Here is an 18,605-nt window from a genome sequence, read left to right on the forward strand (position 1 = left end):
CTAAAACAAAATTCAAATGCCCTTGGAAACATTGTGCTTCCGAGTCACACACACTCACAAATGGAAAATATCCCTGCAATCTACCAAAACAGGAACAATGACAAATAGGAAGTCAATAGTGTAACCTTTAGGTGGTGGCCGCCTGATGCATTTTGGGAATGATCTGCCTTTGACTGTAAATGGCAATAAACAACACAGATCCATCCTGTGCATGATTGGATGTCATTTTCCAGGTCTAATTCGTCTGCAAGAGCTCATCAAAGCTCCCTCCAGATACAACATTAAAATCAAAATCCGCCAGCTTCCCTCTGGGAATAAAGATGCCAAACCTCTGCTCAAGGAGATGAAGAAAGGCAAAGAGTTCTATGTGATATTTGATTGTTCGCATGAAACAGCTGCGGAAATTCTTAAGCAGGTAAGAGGTTTGGGGAGGGGGGTGCAGAAGATGGGGAAATGTATTTCATCTTTCTTTTTAAAATGTCATTTGGATTTTATTTTCCTTTGGCGCAGCCTGGCTCAGACACCACTGTACAGAGTGGGCCACAGATGAATGTTCAGACCCCGTTTAAGGATCCAGTGGTACGATTTGCTCAGAGCCAACGCTGCTGTATGTGTAATGCTTGTAGGTGCGTTTGTTTGTATGGAGGAAAGGGTAGCATTCTCTATGGGAGGGAAAGATCTGCATTCCTTCCTCTTCTCCAGAGATCAAGCCATATTTCATGTGTGCAGTGCCTGACTTATATAGCAAGACCTCATTGTCCTCAGCCGCCAGATGGTCATAAAGAAGGGCACAGAGCAACCTCAGTCCAGGGAAGATACTTCTCTCACTGTGGACAATGAGCTGCTTCATCTCCAGAGGATGTGGGTAGAAGCGGGAGATTACCGAGTCTTTCACAGATGAAAGATGTCAATAATAATAATAATAATAATAATAATAAAGCAACAGCTGAGTTTCTGTTTGCTTTGGCCTAATACTCAGGAAAGAAATTTCAGAACCTATAAAAGATAAAGCGCTGGTCCTCAGTCCTCACTGCAAAGTGACTCTAGTTCCCATGGACTTGTGGCAACAGCTGGATAGACTTGAGGTGGTCAGACTTTAGGTGCTACAGTGCTAAGGTCAAGATTGTGGACTTTATCCAGAACTACATCTAGAAAGTACGTAGGTGCATCTGGAAATACTAATCAGAACTTTCAAATAGAATCAGTAATAAAAAAAAAAAAGAGAGATCAAAGAATTAAATCAGGAAGAAAGTAGGGCGAAAAAAACCATGTGTAGCCTTTATACATAAGTAGATATGTCATATAAGCCAATGCTGTATCAATATTTTTAAATAATGCACACTATATAAATTGTGCACCTTGGTTAAAAACCCCAGAGGTTGTTAATGGATCTCAATTACATGAGTGCACTGGCAAACTTCCAATGAATGAGTGCTGTGGACTTTTGAGCCTCTAGAAAGTCGCCTCCTGGTACGGTCATGTATGCTGGGGCTCCAGGGTTCTATGGTCATACTTGTGGAATACTTCAGCTACTGAGCTCTACATTAAAGCTGTGATTGCACCAGAGGTGCATACTCAAGAAAGCAAGCCATCTGTCTGTGTTAGCCACTGCCCGAGTCTACTTAGAACTGCCTGCAGTTTGGATACAGGTTGAGAGCATTGCTCTCTCATTTGTGTGTTGTAAGGTTGGCCCTCCATGGGGTGTGTTTTTAAGTTATGTAAACTTTGAGAAGTGGCGTCTAGTGCAACATGATTGGGTAGCTGGGGTGCTACCCTCAGGAAGGGTTCATACAGCATCTCTGGAATGTGGTTAGCGCCTTTCCAGATGTGGTGAACTATATAAAATAGAACAGCGATGGCCTCAGCTTCTTTGATGTCTTCTCTCATCATGTGCCGCTGTGCTGTGATGATACCTTCCAAGAAGCCTTCATCAGACTTCAAAAAGATGGAGCTTCCCAGTGATGGACTTCTGACTCCAAATCTGCATACTGAATTAATCTCTTTTCATGGAAGCTACCAAACCATAGACATTTATTGTGGCAACAGAAAGCAAAGCAATGCAATCACGGAATATACATAAGCCCGTGGCGGAAGCACTCAGTTATTGCAAAAAGGCAAATGGAGTCTCATCCCCATTGTTTCCTGCCCCTTCATCAGCTTTGCCACTCCAATTACGTAGAGTTTCTGCAACTCACTTCTAGGCAGTGACTCATTAATAGACTTTTAGATGTTATAAGAAGAACTTTTCAGTAAAAATAGCACCTGTATTGCAAAAGTATCAATAACTGAAGAACTTTAAAGGTAAATAAGTACAACCATCAGTCTCATCTTAAGGCTCCATTAACACATCTTTCCACTGGGGATTAAAGTATGCAATGAAGTATAGATCTGAACAGAAAAAAAATCCCAATTTTGAGTTCAGTTCTCAAGATGTGAAGAAGCAAGCCTTCCCAGGAGCCCCTTAGAGCTGGGCCTGGGGACTTGTGTTCATTCATGAGAATGATTTTCTAATGAGATTTGTGTGGTATACCATCTGACTCACAATTAGCTACATGTTTCCAAAAGATAGACCTTCAATATACAGAAAAGGACTATGAAGAATCCTGGCTGTGGGCCTTTTCTTTCTTAATACATGTAATGATAAGACTTATTGATCCTTTCTTAGAAGTAATTGTTTCTAATTGATTATGGATTATCTCTCTCTTTTTTATTCTACTTTCATACATTAGATGTTGACTGCCATTTCCCCTATCTTTCCTCCTCCCAGTACTTCCACAATCTCCCCCTATCCCCAGATCCACCATTCCTCCATTTCCCTTCAAAAAAGAGCAGGCCTCCCAGGGGTATCAACCAAATATCTTGAACCTATTGTACTGAATACTCAGTGTTGGCTATTCTGATAAAATAATACCAAAACAATCTGTGTGGTTCTCTTGAAGTGACTCCAATAGCTTTGAGCATTGACCTATAAAGAGCAAGACAGGTACCTTCTCTCAGGGAGTGGAGGACATGGGAGTCTAGATGTTGATTGTGGTTGAATCATGAAAGGAGAGAGAAAGAGAGAGAGAGAGAGAGAGAGAGAGAGAGAGAGAGAGAGAGAGAATGAAGGGGGCTTGTGCCCTTGATACTAATGCTATTCTGGTGCCTGGCTCCTCGCACTCCCATGGTCTCCATTCTGAGGGGAGTTTGGTAGGCTTGCTTAAAAATGGGAGAAGCTGAAGCCCTCCTGGGTAAATACACCTATACCCATGGCTCCTGACTCTCTGCTTAGCCAGGTTGCCAACTAGGCTGCAGGCAGGTGGATGTCACAGGCTGAAATCACATTATCATGAAGGACTGTCTTTTGCAATTGATAGCCATTCTGAAGCATGTTGCTAAAATTGTCTAAGAAAAAACACATCCACTTGCTTCTGTTCTTCATATGAAGTTGGTATTAATAACTTTCCCCTTTAGTGTCTGAAAACCACCACTGAGAATGCTCTCCTGGGTAAATCTAGCATCCCCTTGCTGTTCCCATCACTACCCTGCTCGGCCCTCCCCTTCGCCACATTTCTCACTTGTTAATACTTCTTAAGAAAAAGGGGATTAAATGCAGGTATTTGACATTTATCTGAAAGTTAAAAAAAAATGAAGAGTCTATAGTTATTATTGGGCATGCTAATCACCGAGCAAAGTGATTATTTCTATTCATATTGAACAAGTACTATATGATGAGAATCTGAAAAGTTATTTCCCCAAAATTAGATCGAAATTCAAATGTCAAGACTTGATTAGACTAGAAAGGAGCACAGCTTTCTCATAAACATACTGTCTTGGCAGATTTCTGTAGTCACAGTTTCCCCTCAGTAACTGACAGGTCATTCGGGTTCCTCTTCAAAACCTGCCATCCCGACTTATTCATGACTCACTTTCCAGAATGAATCGTGGTGTTTGAGAACATATTGGTTTCTTTTACTTCTGTCTACTGTGTCCCTTCTTTACTCCTCTGCCTCGAAGTCCTACTCCTCCCCAGTGACCATTGTACATATACCCAATGTCTAGAACCTATTGTATTGAATAATCAAATTTGGCTATTCTGGTGAAATAATACCAAAGCAATCTGTGTAGTACTCTTTAAGTGATTTCAATGGCCTTGGGCATTGACCTATAAAGAGCAAGACAGATGCCTTTCCTCTGGGAGCGGAGGACTTGGGAGTCTTCCTGCCCTTGGGACGCGGGTTGCTATCAGTCCACGAGGGCAATGGAAGCAAAGAGAACAAATGTGGGGGGAGGGTGGAAGCCCTGTGAGTATGTAAGGGAAATAACCACACCAGAACCTGCTGCAGAGAGTAAGATAAACTTTATTGGGGTGATTTGTAGAGAGCCATATTGGGTGCTCAGCACCCCACCTGGCAGGAACTTGACATTGACCAAGGTCTATGAATTCCTGAATTGAGCAGGTAACACCCGCCCAGCTGCCTGAACAGTGGAGCCAACACCCAGTGAATAGCCAGATCATTTCCCCGGAACACACCCTAGAATTTGGGGAAAGGGTCTTGCCCCGCCTATATATATTTGGAGACCTCCATTAAACTTTGAGTCTTGAGCAGGAAATCGTGTCTTGACTCCATATTTCTCCCATCACCCTGTTCCCATGCCCAGATTTCCTTCCAGGTGACCTGGTAAACTGTTCAGTGATTCAAGGCTTATATAATTTGAGGGACTAGGGCTAGGAACATCCAAGATGGACAAAGGTCAAAGGCTGATGTCTTAGGGTACAGAAATGCCTCATTAGCATGGAGAACCATTTCAGAAATCTCAGATATTAACTGAGGAGAAAGAAAGATGATCTTGTAATCTAACTAAAGCTATGTGACATTCCTCAGGTAGAGGTATGCATGGGGGATTTGAATTCCTCAGACAAGGTCAGAGAAGAAATCCTGCTATGAAGGGAGTCTTCCATTACACACTGAGCCCCAGCAAGCTATCAAGTCAATGGTGGACTTTGATCTTAATTAGCAGAGTTTTCCCACATTCACTTTTTTCTCATAGAGTTATTCTTTGAGGAAGTGCCAGACAGGAAATGAGGTTCTATGATGAAGAGAAGGATAGGAAGACTTTATGTGTAGAACTCTCAACACGAGCCTTAATCCAGGCTGAAATTTAGGCAACTATCTCATTTAATGGCCCTAGTACCCTAGCAGAATTAATAATATTTTTCTATTCCAACTGAAAACTGAAGTTCAGATATAGTAATTTCATCTACAACATACATACATATACAATATATATATATATATACAACACATAATAGTGTAATATAATTATATATACATTATATTTATTATAATTATTAATATAATATCTACAACATGCATAGATATAGTATCTACAATATATATACCTATAATATGTATAATCTATAATGTGCATATATGCATAGAAATAATATCTACAATATACAATACCTACAAGACATAGCACTAAGTCTTGATAGACCAGAACCTGCATCTCTTTCTAGCTTTTTTTGTAAGACTACAGTCTCCAGTGATCTACATATTCACAGGAGAAGGGTCTGGGGCCTTATCAGATGGTGACCTTGACTACTCTGTATTCCTTATTACACAGTAAGCACCAGAGGGATGGGGCCTTTTCTCTTTTTACTTAAATCCTCACCATCTGCTATATTATGTCACAGAGTGTGTGCCTTGTGCAACAGTTGAATCAGAAGTTCAGCAATAGGCACTGTGTTTGAAATGCCTGCCTTCTACCCACCTGCAATGCTACCCTCCTGTTAGGGAGACAGCTCACTGGTAGAGTGCTTAGCTTGCATGAATGAGACTCTTAAGTTTAACCTTTTGCATTGGTACAGAAAAAAAAAAGAATTCAGTGCATGCCAAGAATATTGTACTTCCAACTCTGCCAAGTCACATTTGAGATAGCCATTCTTTGTGGACTCAGTTTCCTCAAAAGATTTCCTTCTGTCCCAAGAGTAAGAAATTAAAATGGCCTTGAACTTATGACTCTACTGCAGAAAACCCAGTTTGGCACTTTGAAGGGGGGTCCAATTTGCTTTTAACTCTTAGGATAGAAGTGAGCAAAGGAGTCCATTTCTGACATAGTGGCCTCCATGCTGATGACTTTCAAATGAGAAGAAAGCCCTGCTGGACTCCATTCAGCAGGACAGCTGCAGTGGGCTGGAGCCAGCTTCCTACGCTGGAAAGCTATCTCAGGTGATGGTGAGCATCAGTTTCCAACTTAGGCAACCACTCTATCCTGTACATGCCTAAGTGCTTCAGTGTAGTCTTTTCCCCATAATGCTTGCTGTGACAGATAAATCATTAAGGTATAATTGAACCACAAAACATTTAGAATGAAAACACTTTATAAAATTATATTGCATTTTTTCTTCTTCCTGTTCACATTCAATTAGCCTAAGAACACAGTCACAAAATATATTTTTTAAATGTCTGGCTCCTCTGCTAGGGAGTATGATGGTGATGCTGATTAATCAAATAATCCTGTGTATTGATTTTTTGCCTTGTATGTATTGTACCCACAGGCAGTGATGAGGGGAGAAGGGCAAACAGGTGATTAGACAAGGTCCTTGCCGTCGCTCTGCATCTCAGGACACAAAACGTTAGTGTGCACAGCCAGTGCTGTGAGGATGCAAACCTGTGCCTTCTAAGTGACATCATAATCAATCTTTTTTAATGGCAGACATACAGGGTAGGTCAGATACCATAAGCACTTGCTGAATACCTGTTATATGTAAGAACCATGCTGGATGTACTTAATGTACCATTTATTTGTTATAAGAACATTCTAAAGAAGAAAAGAGGAGGAAGAGAAAAATGAAAATTCTCTGTAGATGATCTCTCAGATTATGTAGCTTGGCTAACCTCACACAGCCACAAGCAGTGAGATGAGGTCTAAAAGTTACCTAACAATTTAATCAAACTACCAATTGAATACATTCCCATTGTGCTCCCATTGCATACAGGATGCCAACTGATTATCAAAGTAATCAAATCTACACTACATGTTGGGTTCACTTCTACTTCTTCTGTACAATTGTTCTTTTGATTCTCAGATACCCAAGTGTGTCTATCTTTATAGAAAGTTCACATAGATAGCCCCACCACCAAGGAGAAAATGTAGCAGGCACCGTAGAAAAAGTCATTCTGTGTTTCAGCAGCTTTGAAACTTAAAGGTGTTACAGATGCAATAGCAAAACAATAGTATCACAACCATCACAACCTCCACCTGCCCTCAGAGGGCAAAGAGAGACTCTGAAAACAAGGTCACCACAAAATCCATCTAGTGCCTACACACTGGTCTGAAACCCTGAAGTCATTTTGTCAACTAGAAAGGAACAATAAGTAGAAACAGTCTGGACAGTAAGTGACAACTTGGGCAATCAAGTTTGGACTCTTTCCCCTAAATAAATTAATAAATAACTTCTATGTATTTGATACTTCCTATTTGCCAGCATGTACTATTCATTTGGCTAGAATTTCTCTTTAGCTGATTCAAATATCCTTACACTGCTGTGAGAGAGATGGCGGAGCTGAAACTTCCGGCCAGGGCCTGATGTTCTCACTGCCTAAGTTGTTAACAACTATATAGACAACACTTCTATACACACTCCAAGGATAAAATCCACTGCCTCCTCTTCAGCTTCATCACCTCAGCTACAAGTAGGATCATTGGATTCTAAGCTAACTGCACATGTTTTCAGTTTAAAGCATCCATATTTTCTCATGTTCCTGGATTCTCTCACCAGTGTGAAGATATAAAGAATTTGCAACTGTCTTGTACTTAGTAGAATGTCTAAGAAATGGGGAATTAATTAAGTAATATACTATCTTTTAGGTTCCTCAATTCCTTTGATGGTCTTTGAGCCAGCTAATTGATAAGTTCATTACTGTGAATAAATTTTGACGACATAATCATGATGTATCTCAATTTACACTAACTGGATGATAATTTGTAGTATATTATACAATTATTATGGCAGTACATTCTCATCCTAATTATGTTTCTCTCAGGCTGATATTCAAGTATGTTTACAGCCCCTGAGCACACAGCTAGTTTTACTTATAAGGAGCAGCTCACAGATATGAATGTGCTATCTAAATTATACAAGAATTAATTGACCTTCATGGATAGCCAACAATTTACTGAAAACGTATTCCATCACCCACATTTGTATTATACAGGATACACATTTCAAGATTCTCCAAATCTTCCAAAAAGTATTGTGAGAAGAAGACAGAAATGTGTTTCTACTTGAAACAGGAAGCAATAAATATGCTATAGACGTATTTCTATGTAAACTCCTCAGAAATGTGTTGATGCTTCATTCCAGCCCAATCAAAATATGGCTTTAATAGAAGATAAGAATATGTCCTGGTCTGTGAGGTAGATATATTTTAAAAAGAATCACACCAATTGTAGTTGTGTATATTGAGTCACATCTTAAGACTTGAGCAGGCGCAGTGATCTTCAGCTGACTTCAGCACTGGAGAGATATGCCATTCCTGAACGTGCCTTTTTCTCTGTGTAAGGGGGCAACATAACATCTCTCCAATTTTCAAATAAGGCATGAGGCTAAATAAGGGGAAAATTATGCTGCTATTCAAAACACATCTGCTTCTTCAACACTCCACAAATGAAAGTTTTTACCAAAAAGGTCCTCTCTTACAACTTCCCCACAACTGTTAGTTAAACTCTCTGTCATCTGGGTTATCTGGTGACATATAAATTTTATTTCTAGTCAGGAGACATCTTTGGACTGCTTTCTAAGTGAGCAATTCTACACTGTGATAGGAGAAGAATAAAATACCTTTGTAAACCCCAGCCAAATAAATAAAGTCATCACTTGGTAGAGGATCAGAAGAGTTGTTATTTTATGCCCTCATACATGAGAAGCAATTTTATGTGCCTCACATCATGCTGAAAAACACTAAATTTGACATTGCAAATAGGGTTCTAGGCTGGTACCCATACACAAAACATTCCACCTTCTGGGTAGCCCATGCTTCTTGATCCTGAACTTGTCTCTTGGCATCACCCCGTACATTACAGGATGACACTTAGTCTGAGACCTCCCATCAGTGTGACAAACTAGGTCTTTGTATCTAACAAAGACAGAACCAGATCTTTCTATCTCTTGAGGATAAAGTCAGGTCTTCACAGTAAATGAAGGCATTTATATATAACACCATTCAAAATGAAGCTCAAACCAGGTCTTCAGATCTGATAAATGTTAAATTGAATCTTTAAATTTAAGAACATGGAGCTAAATCTTCATATCTGATAAAGGTTAAACCAGTTCTTCATATGTTATAAAGGTCAAGCCAGGCCTCCATGTCTCATGAAGATCAAGGAAGGTCTTCATATGTTATAAAGGTCAAGCCAGACCTCCATGTCTCATGAAGGTCAAGGAAGGTCTTCATATGTTATAAAGGTCAAGCCAGGCCTCCATGTCTCATGAAGGTCAAGGAAGGTCTTCATATGTTATAAAGGTCAAGCCAGGCCTTCATATCTGAAGAAAATTATGTCAAGTCTTCATATATAATAAAGTTCAAAATGAGGGTCAGACATGGTCTTTATATCTGATGACCATGGTATTATTAAATTACCATAATGGATTTAATACCTTGTATCTTCTCCTTCAACCTTCCTCTTATTTTGTCTTCCTAACTCTTTTCTTCATGACAAAAAAAATCCCATAATGCAAGCTGAACATCTGAAAGCCCACTTGTCTCAAGTTACTTTTTATATTTATCAGTTGCCAAATAAGGGAGACTCAACCCTCTGACTTTGTCTCAGTTTCCATCTCTTTTCTCCAATCATCTTGCCATCTTTGTTCTGAACTGACATCTATAAAACAAATCCTCTTCCCTTTTTCCTCTCATTTACATTTAGTCTCAAAACACTGTTCATTTTAAGTAAAACATCTGACTTTACCCTTCCATATTTGAAACCCTGAGTGTTGCTCTTACCTAAAGCAACACCTTAATAGAATAAGACATCTAACTTCATGTAGAATACATACCCTTGTCTGTCTTGGCCTACTACATAACAGCATCAAGCATTCAGAAATATCTATCTATATTTAATCAACTCAACATTTTATATTAGAAAAAAATCATCTATAATATTTTTTCAAAGAATATTTACTTAGTACAGTCATGGGACCCATAATCCCATACATGCTAACTAAGTAGGTGCTCTGCTAATGGCCTAAATGACAACAACTAACCTTTCTTAATGAAAGATGCATACTCTAAGAGATTAAATAGCTTCTCAGATATCACCAAAGTCTCCAAAATCACATGGAAGAAGACTAAAGTTAATTAACTCTAATATCTAAAGAGCTGTTTTAGCCTAAATCAACATCTATCTGAATGACTACAAAAGGTAAACTATAACCTTCTAGGGCCTGAATCTTCACCAAAGTCCAAAGAAGGAGATCTTACAATCTAGAGACTTCCTCAGTGTCTGTGGGGAAACTCAAGGGGCTCCAGTCCTTAAAACTAAATTCCAACCACTGTCTGTTTGTCTTTGTGGTTCTTCTTTGGATCCCAGAATACTCCACAAATGGACTGTGTGAAATTCATTGGATTTTCTAACTCTGCTCCCTTTGATCTATGACTGAACTAAAGTGCTAGGAGTCCCAACTGTAAACAGATGAACTTTAAACACTATGACTATGACATTAGCTGCAAGTTCACTTCCTCTACATATGAATGGGCATGTTATAGCACACCAAATGGTAATGATAAACATAAGTTCTGTAGCTTAGAAACAAGGTTAAAATAAGAAAAAAGTTAATTAACATAGATCAGTGGTGTCAGCATTAGAAAATGTATCACCACTGGCAGGATATGTAGTGATTATGCATGCGTGCAACCTACATGGGAGCGGATAGATGCAGCTTCACAAATGGTACTTTTAATTATTATATTTTCATTATTTAAAACAATTTTTAAATTTAAACGTATTTTAGTCATATTCTTCCCTTCTCCCAAGTCCTTTCAGATATTTTCACCTTCCCTACCACCCAACTTTGTAAGTTGTTTCTCAAAAAATCAAATAGAAAACAAATACAATTAATCCTCCCCCAAAACCAAACTATAACTAAATAAAGGCACAACAACAAAGAAAAATCCATTACATGTTGGTCAACTACTCCTGAACATAAGGCCTCCCCTGGTGTGGTTCATGTATCCAGTGTCACTCTATTGGAGAAAACTTATTTTCTGATCATCCCTCGCTCAGCGGGTATAAATGATAATTCCGTTGTTAACCTTTGCCCTAGCACCACTGGTACTTTTAAAGTTCCTTGCTTCTTCTAAATGTTCCAGGCTACTAAGCACATTGCTGGGCTATGGATATTTTGTAGATCACTATTGAATGTCCATTCTCTTTCTCTCTCCTTTAGAAGGCTATCTTCGGACAAATTTGCAGTATAGTTTTTATTAGCACCTGTATGCAAATTGCCTATCATGGGAACTTGTGTGCCGTGTAACAGGTCCACTTTTTCATCTAAAATATGTTCACAGATTTCCTTCTACTGTATCCTTTCTGAGATACGGCTCTTCCATGGGGTTCTAGCATTATAGAATATTTGTGTTTTAGACGCATGGCATCTTCCCAAAGCTCCAGTCCCGAGTCTTTGCCAGACTGCCTGTTTCCCTCCACCATCCATCACCTTCTCTCCCTGCGCTGTTCTCGGCCATCTGCACTCCTGAACAGCATGATCTCATCTGTTGAGCACCCAGATGAAGTAGTCTATCTCTTCTAGAACACTCTCTAAAGCTAACAAAAACATCACCTGTTTCCACTCCATTTATTAAAACCCATTGGTGTCAGCTTTTCCTTGGAACACACCACTGGAGACAAAAAGCTTAAGAAAATGTTAAGACCCAGAGACACCCCAAAGTAGTGTGGTGAGTGATTTGTAGGATGTCTTTTCCTTTTCTTTATCTTGGAAGCAGGAAAAAACTGGGTTGACTTTGTAAATGGCATAATGCTGCTGTCAAAGGGAAGCACGTATCTCTGGGATCCCTTTGAGTTCAGTTTGTTTATAGGCACTTACATGCTGTTAGCATTTGCATGTAAAGGGAAGGGGTGAAAAAATTAGAAATGTACCAACTTCAAACCGAAAATTTATTTTTCTCTTTGATGAACGTATTTGATGATCAGTTATGAGCAGCTGTGAGTTCTCGTGCACCGTAATCAAAAAAGATCAGAAGATGGCAGTTGCTTTCTGTTCTTCTTGTAATACACACAGTATTTTAAAACAATAGAAGTTTCTTAGCAGATCTGGAGGTTGAATCTTGACTGAAGGTGGAGAAAGGCTGCTTTCCTCCTAGAAAGAGAGACAGGACAATGCAGCTTTTGTTTTCATCATCCACCCTTTCCCCCACATCTTGCTCTGAAGCCCCTCAGTACAGCATTCCTTGCCTTTTGCCTGTGAGTACAACTTTCAGCCTATAGTGCTCTTCTTTCCATGATATAAAGTTTCTTATGTCCACAAAGATAACCCATGGCAACTACTTCAACTCTAAATCCAATATCCCATAATATCTACAGTCTCTTTTGCTGTACAAATAAGCATGTGAATATGTTTTCAAGTCAGGGTATGGACACAGGTACTGGAATCTCAGTCTATGTCAGAAGAAAATGGAATTCTTCCTAACCTCAGGGTCTTTGGGACCCATTGCTATCTGCTCTATAATGCACTATCCTTTAGGAATGTAAGCTGATTCAATGTGGTAAAGATACTGACAAAAATGTATCAAAAGATATATCTTATACCTCATTTATCCCACTGATGACAGACAGTGCAGCTCACGCACCCTAAGAACTATCACATTCAGAAGACTGTGATGTGACTGTGAGGCACTCTAGAGCACAAATTTTTGTCTTAAAATTGTTCCTCTGATACTTGATACCATCCCACAATTTCTGAAGATTTTTTATGCAGAAAAAGGTTGTTCCTGTCCTTACTTTAGCTACAGTTTGTGTTGCACATTTGGAAGTTATTCATTTGAAATCATTGACTAGAAACCATGTCATGATGGCTGAAATTCATCCTTCTATTGAGAAAACTATAAAAGCAGCAATATATATCATTTTAGTCAATATAAACTTCCAGGACATGTGGTTTTTCGAGGGAAGAAGCAGTAATAAAAATCCATATAAAGATTACAAAACCCTCAAAATAGCACAGGAGAGCTCCAGGCTCCATGTTAGGGCTTTGCCACTACAGCCACAGCATAATCGCCATTATTTATTGCCCTTGATATTGCCATTGATTGCCCTTAATTATGGATGTTGGAAATGCACGCAGAATATTTGTGATTGCTGCCTCTGTAGCATGGCACTGCTTTCTGAGAGGAGAGTGAAGGTCCAGGATTCTTTAGACTTCAGAGATGCTATCGGGATGCTTGGCTCCATCTATCTCCTGAGATGACTGTGCAGCCACCACAAACCTTCTACCCCTATAAATTAATCCCCTCCATCTAAATGTTAGTTAGATCCTAGAAAACATACCATCATATGGACTGCATGCTGCTCAGTGTACTCAGTGGCCATTCATCAAATTCTGAGGACTCATCTTCGTCAAGGACAACAGAGCTACACCAATATGCTACTACATAGAAGGCTCCCAATGGTTGCAAAAATCTCACAAGGCAGCTGGGCCAGAGTGATGTCACCATTGTTAATGAGCAGTAGCTGTGTTTCAGAGGATACCAGTATTAGTGGAATCATTAAAAATGTCCCTTTAGGATCCAATTGGCATTAAGCTTTTGCTCTGCCATATGTCGATCAATTCTAGCCTTGAATAAAAGAAGGCAGAAATTGTTTTCTAGAAACAAAGGTCTGGCCATGTAACCTTTCTTAGCTCAGTACCGTGACACAGAGAAAGCCTCCAAAAAGATACACACCATCCTTCCTCCTTTTGGATTATGTGACCAAGAAAGAATGCAACAGCCTCAGGTTGCAGATCTTGACTGTCTTTGCTATCAGCCTCTTTCTGGTTTTTAAACGTGATCAGAAGATGACGTACTATGAAAAGACATTACTGGTGTTGCTAGATAATGAAGTTGTTCAAAGGACTTCCTGCTCCACTAACCCAACTCAACTAGATTGGAACAGTCAACTACCATTCTCTAGGGGAGGGGGGGAAGGTAACCAGCTTGTCCCAAGCATGATTATTTATTTACAGTATCTTTAGTCCATAAAGAATTGGAGCAGCTCAGAAAAAGATACTTGAAACAGGGTGATAATGTCTCTTTAAAACAGTGGAGAATTGGAAGGAGAAAGTTAAGAAAAACATGAACCTGAATGACATTTGTCCACACAGGGATGCGTATATACCTATTTTTAACTGACTTTTAACAGAGAGCCCATGATCCAGGCCTTAACCTTCCTAGAGAGCAAAATAAACTTGTTAGTAAGATCATTTACACGACTCCTGGTATTTATGAAAGAAGAAAAGGGAACTTATTCAGAAAAACAAAAGCTTCTCCCCATGCTGACCACCATGCAATTAATATGCTAGAGTTAGGGAGGGGGCAAATGTCCTTATCATTCCTGTCTTATAGCTGGATCTAGTAGACACCCTCATGTAAGCACAAGGGTCAGAAAATACAATCCTGTCATGAGCCCAGAAATTCAATAAACAGAATTAATGGTGTCCAATCTCATCTTCCCCTCATTCCATCTTCTGTTCCAAGTAGCTCAGGCTAGTCATAACCTCACAAGCCTCCTGCCTGAGTCTCCTCAGTGCTGAGAGTTCAGCCCTGTGCTTCCATGCCTCACTGAGTTTTTAGTTTTCTCTATATCAATGATGTGATATTAAAACCTATTGATAATTCTGTTGGGGGAAGTAGTATTAGAAAGCTATATCAGTATAAGCAATTGAGGAGAATAAGCAGTATAATTGACTATGATACAAGTGATCCCACATTTGTTATACAGCATGGTTTGGGATGGAATGTTCTGTGCCAGGAATGATTTAAATGGAAGCTGAATTTGAACATAGCAATGAGAACTTGGTGAAACATGCACGTGGGTTTTAAACACAAGCAGAACCATTTTCTTCAGCTCTAACTTAGTAAAGCAAGCACCACTTATCAGTTCAGCAGACAAACACAAGAACTCTGAGAAGGCACTCATAGGAAAATTCAGTTCTGGGAAGAACTATTAGAAAACTCTCCATAAGAACAGGAATTCAAGGCCCATACCTAAACATAGTAAAAGCAATATACAGCAAACCGGTAGCCAGCATCAAACTAAATGGAGAGAAACTTGAAGCAATCCCACTAAAATCAGGGACTAGACAGGGCTGCCCACTTTCTCCTTATCTTTTCAATATTGTACTTGAGGTACTAGCTCGGGCAATTCGACAACATAAGGAGGTCAAAGGGATACAAATTGGAAAGGAAGAAGTCAAACTATCATTATTTGCAGATGAAATGATAGTCTACCTAAGTGACCCAAAAAACTCCACTAGAGAACTCCTACAGCTGATAAACAACTTCAGCAAAGTGGCAGGCTATAAAATCAACACAAGCAAATCAGTGGCCTTCCTATACTCAAAGGATAAGCAGGCTGAGAAAGAAATTAGGGAAATGACCCCCTTCACAATAGCCACAAACAGTATAAAGTATCTTGGGGTGACTCTTACCAAACATGTGAAAGATCTTTACGACAAGAACTTCAAGACTCTGAAGAAGGAAATGGAAGAAGACCTCAAAAAATGGGAAAACCTCCCATGCTCATGGATCGCCAGAATCAATATAGTTAAAATGGCCATTTTGCCAAAAGCAATATACAGATTCAATGCAATACCCATCAAAATCCCAACTCAATTCTTCACAGAGTTAGAAAAAGCAATTAACAAATTCATCTGGAATAACAAAAAACCCAGGATAGCTAAAACTATTCTCAGCAACAAAAGAAATTCTGGGGGAATCAGTATCCCTGACCTCAAGCAATACTACAGAGCAATAGTGTTAAAAACTGCATGGTATTGGTACAGTGACAGGCAGGCAGATCAATGGAACAGGATTGAAGATCCAGAAATGAACCCACACACCTATGGCCACTTGATCCTCGACAAAGGGGCTGAAAACATCCAGTGGAAAAAAGATAGCCTTTTCAACAAATGGTGCTGGTTCAACTGGAGGTCAACATGCAGAAGAATGCGAATTGATCCATCTTTATCGCCTTGTACTAAGCTCAAATCCAAATGGATCAAGGACCTCCACATAAAGCCAGACACTCTGAAGCTAATAGAAAAGAAACTGGGGAAGACCCTTGAGGACATTGGTACAGGGAGAAAATTTCTGAACAGAACACCAATAGCATATGCTCTAAGATCAAGAATTGACAAATGGGACCTCATAAAATTACAAAGTTTCTGTAAGGCAAAGGACACCATCAAAAGGACAAATCGGCAACCAACAAATTGGGAAAAGATCTTCACCAATCCTACATCAGATAGAGGGCTAATATCCAATATATATAAAGAACTTAAGAAGTTAGACTCCAGAAAACCAAACAACCCTATTAAAAAATGGGGTACAGACTTAAACAGGGAATTCTCACCTGAAGAACTTCGGATGGTGGAAAAGCATCTTAAAAAATGCTCAACTTCATTAGTCATTAGGGAAATGCAAATCAAAACAACCCTGAGATTTCACCTTACACCACTCAGAATGGCTAAGATTAAAAATTCAGGAGACAGCAGGTGTTGGAGAGGATGTGGAGAAAGAGAAACACTCCTCCACTGCTGGTGGGGTTGCAAATTGGTACAACCACTCTGGAAATCAGTCTGGCGGTTCCTCAGAAAACTGGGCACCTCACTTCCAGAAGATCCTGCTATACCACTCCTGGGCATATACCCAGAGGATTCCCCACCATGTAATAAGGATACATGCTCTACTATGTTCATAGCAGCCCTATTTATAATTGCCAGATGCTGGAAAGAACCCAGGTATCCCTCAACAGAAGAGTGGATGCAAAAAATGTGGTATATCTACACAATGGAGTACTATTCAGCCATTAGACACAATGAATTCATGAAATTCTTAGGCAAATGGATGGAGCTAGAAAACATCATACTAAGTGAGGTAACCCAGACTCAAAAGGTGACTCATGGTATGCACTCACTAATAAGTAGATATTAACCTAGAAAACTGGAATACCCCAAACATAATCCATACATCAAATGAGGTACAAGAAGAAAGGAGGAGTGGCCCCTTGTTCTAGAAAGACTCAGTGAAGAAGTATAAGGCAAAACCAGAACGGGGAAGTGGGAAGGGGTGGGTGGGAGGACAGAGGGAGAGAAGGGGGCTTATGGGACTTTCGGGGAGTGGGGGGCTAGAAAAGGGGAAATCATTTGAAATGTAAATAAAAAATATATTGAATAAAAAAAAAAGAAAACTCTCCATGTCATGATTATAATTTTTATTTTTTAAACTGACATTTATCATGATGTGACATATTTCTTAATCCCTTACTGACTTTAGCTGAAGTTCTAACACCCAAAGAAAACAACATGGAGTGAAGACAGTACATTTATTTATAAAGCACACTCTCAGAAGTCAGGACTCTGCGTCCCAACCTGGTTTTAAAACACCACTTTTGGAGCTTGTCATTTTTCATCTCTTGAAGCTTGTCATTTTTCATCTTGAAGGTGTTCTTTCATCTGGTTCTAGAATGTTGACAGGCATATGATCACTGGCTCTGCACTGGTTTTATAATTTCTAGGAAAATCAGGACAAAGGCAGAGAGAAAAAGATCCAAACATCTAGATAGGAAAGAGAGCAGAGAACTTTGTGGTACAGCAAATGCCAAGAGCCGCTGGAGGACCCAGTTGTCCGTTTTGCAATCGGAGAAGCCTGCCAGGTTCTCCTTTATTGTCACACCTTATTTCTAACACCAACTAACACATGCCACATGAATATTTGCCTCCAGGAACTATAAAAACAATAATAAAATAATAACTTCGTGATTGCTTTTCTTTTTAAGAAGTGTTCATGTTCACATCAGGGGATCAAAGTTATACTAAAAGTTCAAAAAGAAAAATTGGTCAAACTGAAAAGCTGTAAACTTAGGTAGAGCTATATTGCAGTTTCAATTCCAGAAATAATATTTTCAAGTCAGTATCCAGCTGAACATCTTAACATAAAATTTGCACAATTCGCTTTACCCTAATAACCAAAATGAACAATTGGATTTCTGCCTGACCTTGGTAGTCTAGTTCTTTATGCTCGAATGATATAAGAAACTGGCTACGAAGACCTCACCATGCATGCTTCTAAATGTTACTAAAGCAACTCCGGCTTTAAAGAGTCCTTCAGTGTGTCTGATCTTGTTAGCACCACAGGACCAACTCAGATACTATTAGCTCATACATCATGGTAAGAGTTTCCCATCATTCATCTTACTTTCAGAGGGTACAGTTTTACTAAATAGCCCCTGTTTTCCATGTTAGCAGGGGCAAGTGTCTCATAAGTGTCCATACTTCATGCTGTCTTTAAATACATCTGTCACTCTTTATTCCCTTTCATAGAAAGTCATGCCAGTTTGCATATTTT

At 39.4% G+C, this 18,605-nt stretch overlaps 1 protein-coding gene across 2 annotated transcripts in view; it reads left to right on the forward strand.

Moving 5' to 3' along the window:
- The window catches only part of Grik1 (glutamate ionotropic receptor kainate type subunit 1), a 425,830-nt gene that overhangs the window by 290,779 nt on the left and 116,446 nt on the right, over positions 1–18,605 (forward strand). For both annotated transcript variants that reach the window (XM_052158961.1, XM_052158962.1), the window contains exon 4: positions 234–415. In XM_052158961.1, the coding sequence (XP_052014921.1) occupies positions 234–415 (182 nt within the window). The remainder of the gene's footprint in view (positions 1–233; positions 416–18,605) is intronic.

The sequence above is a fragment of the Apodemus sylvaticus genome, chromosome 15 (genome assembly GCF_947179515.1).
Source record: "Apodemus sylvaticus chromosome 15, mApoSyl1.1, whole genome shotgun sequence".
Taxonomy (NCBI): domain Eukaryota; kingdom Metazoa; phylum Chordata; class Mammalia; order Rodentia; family Muridae; genus Apodemus; species Apodemus sylvaticus.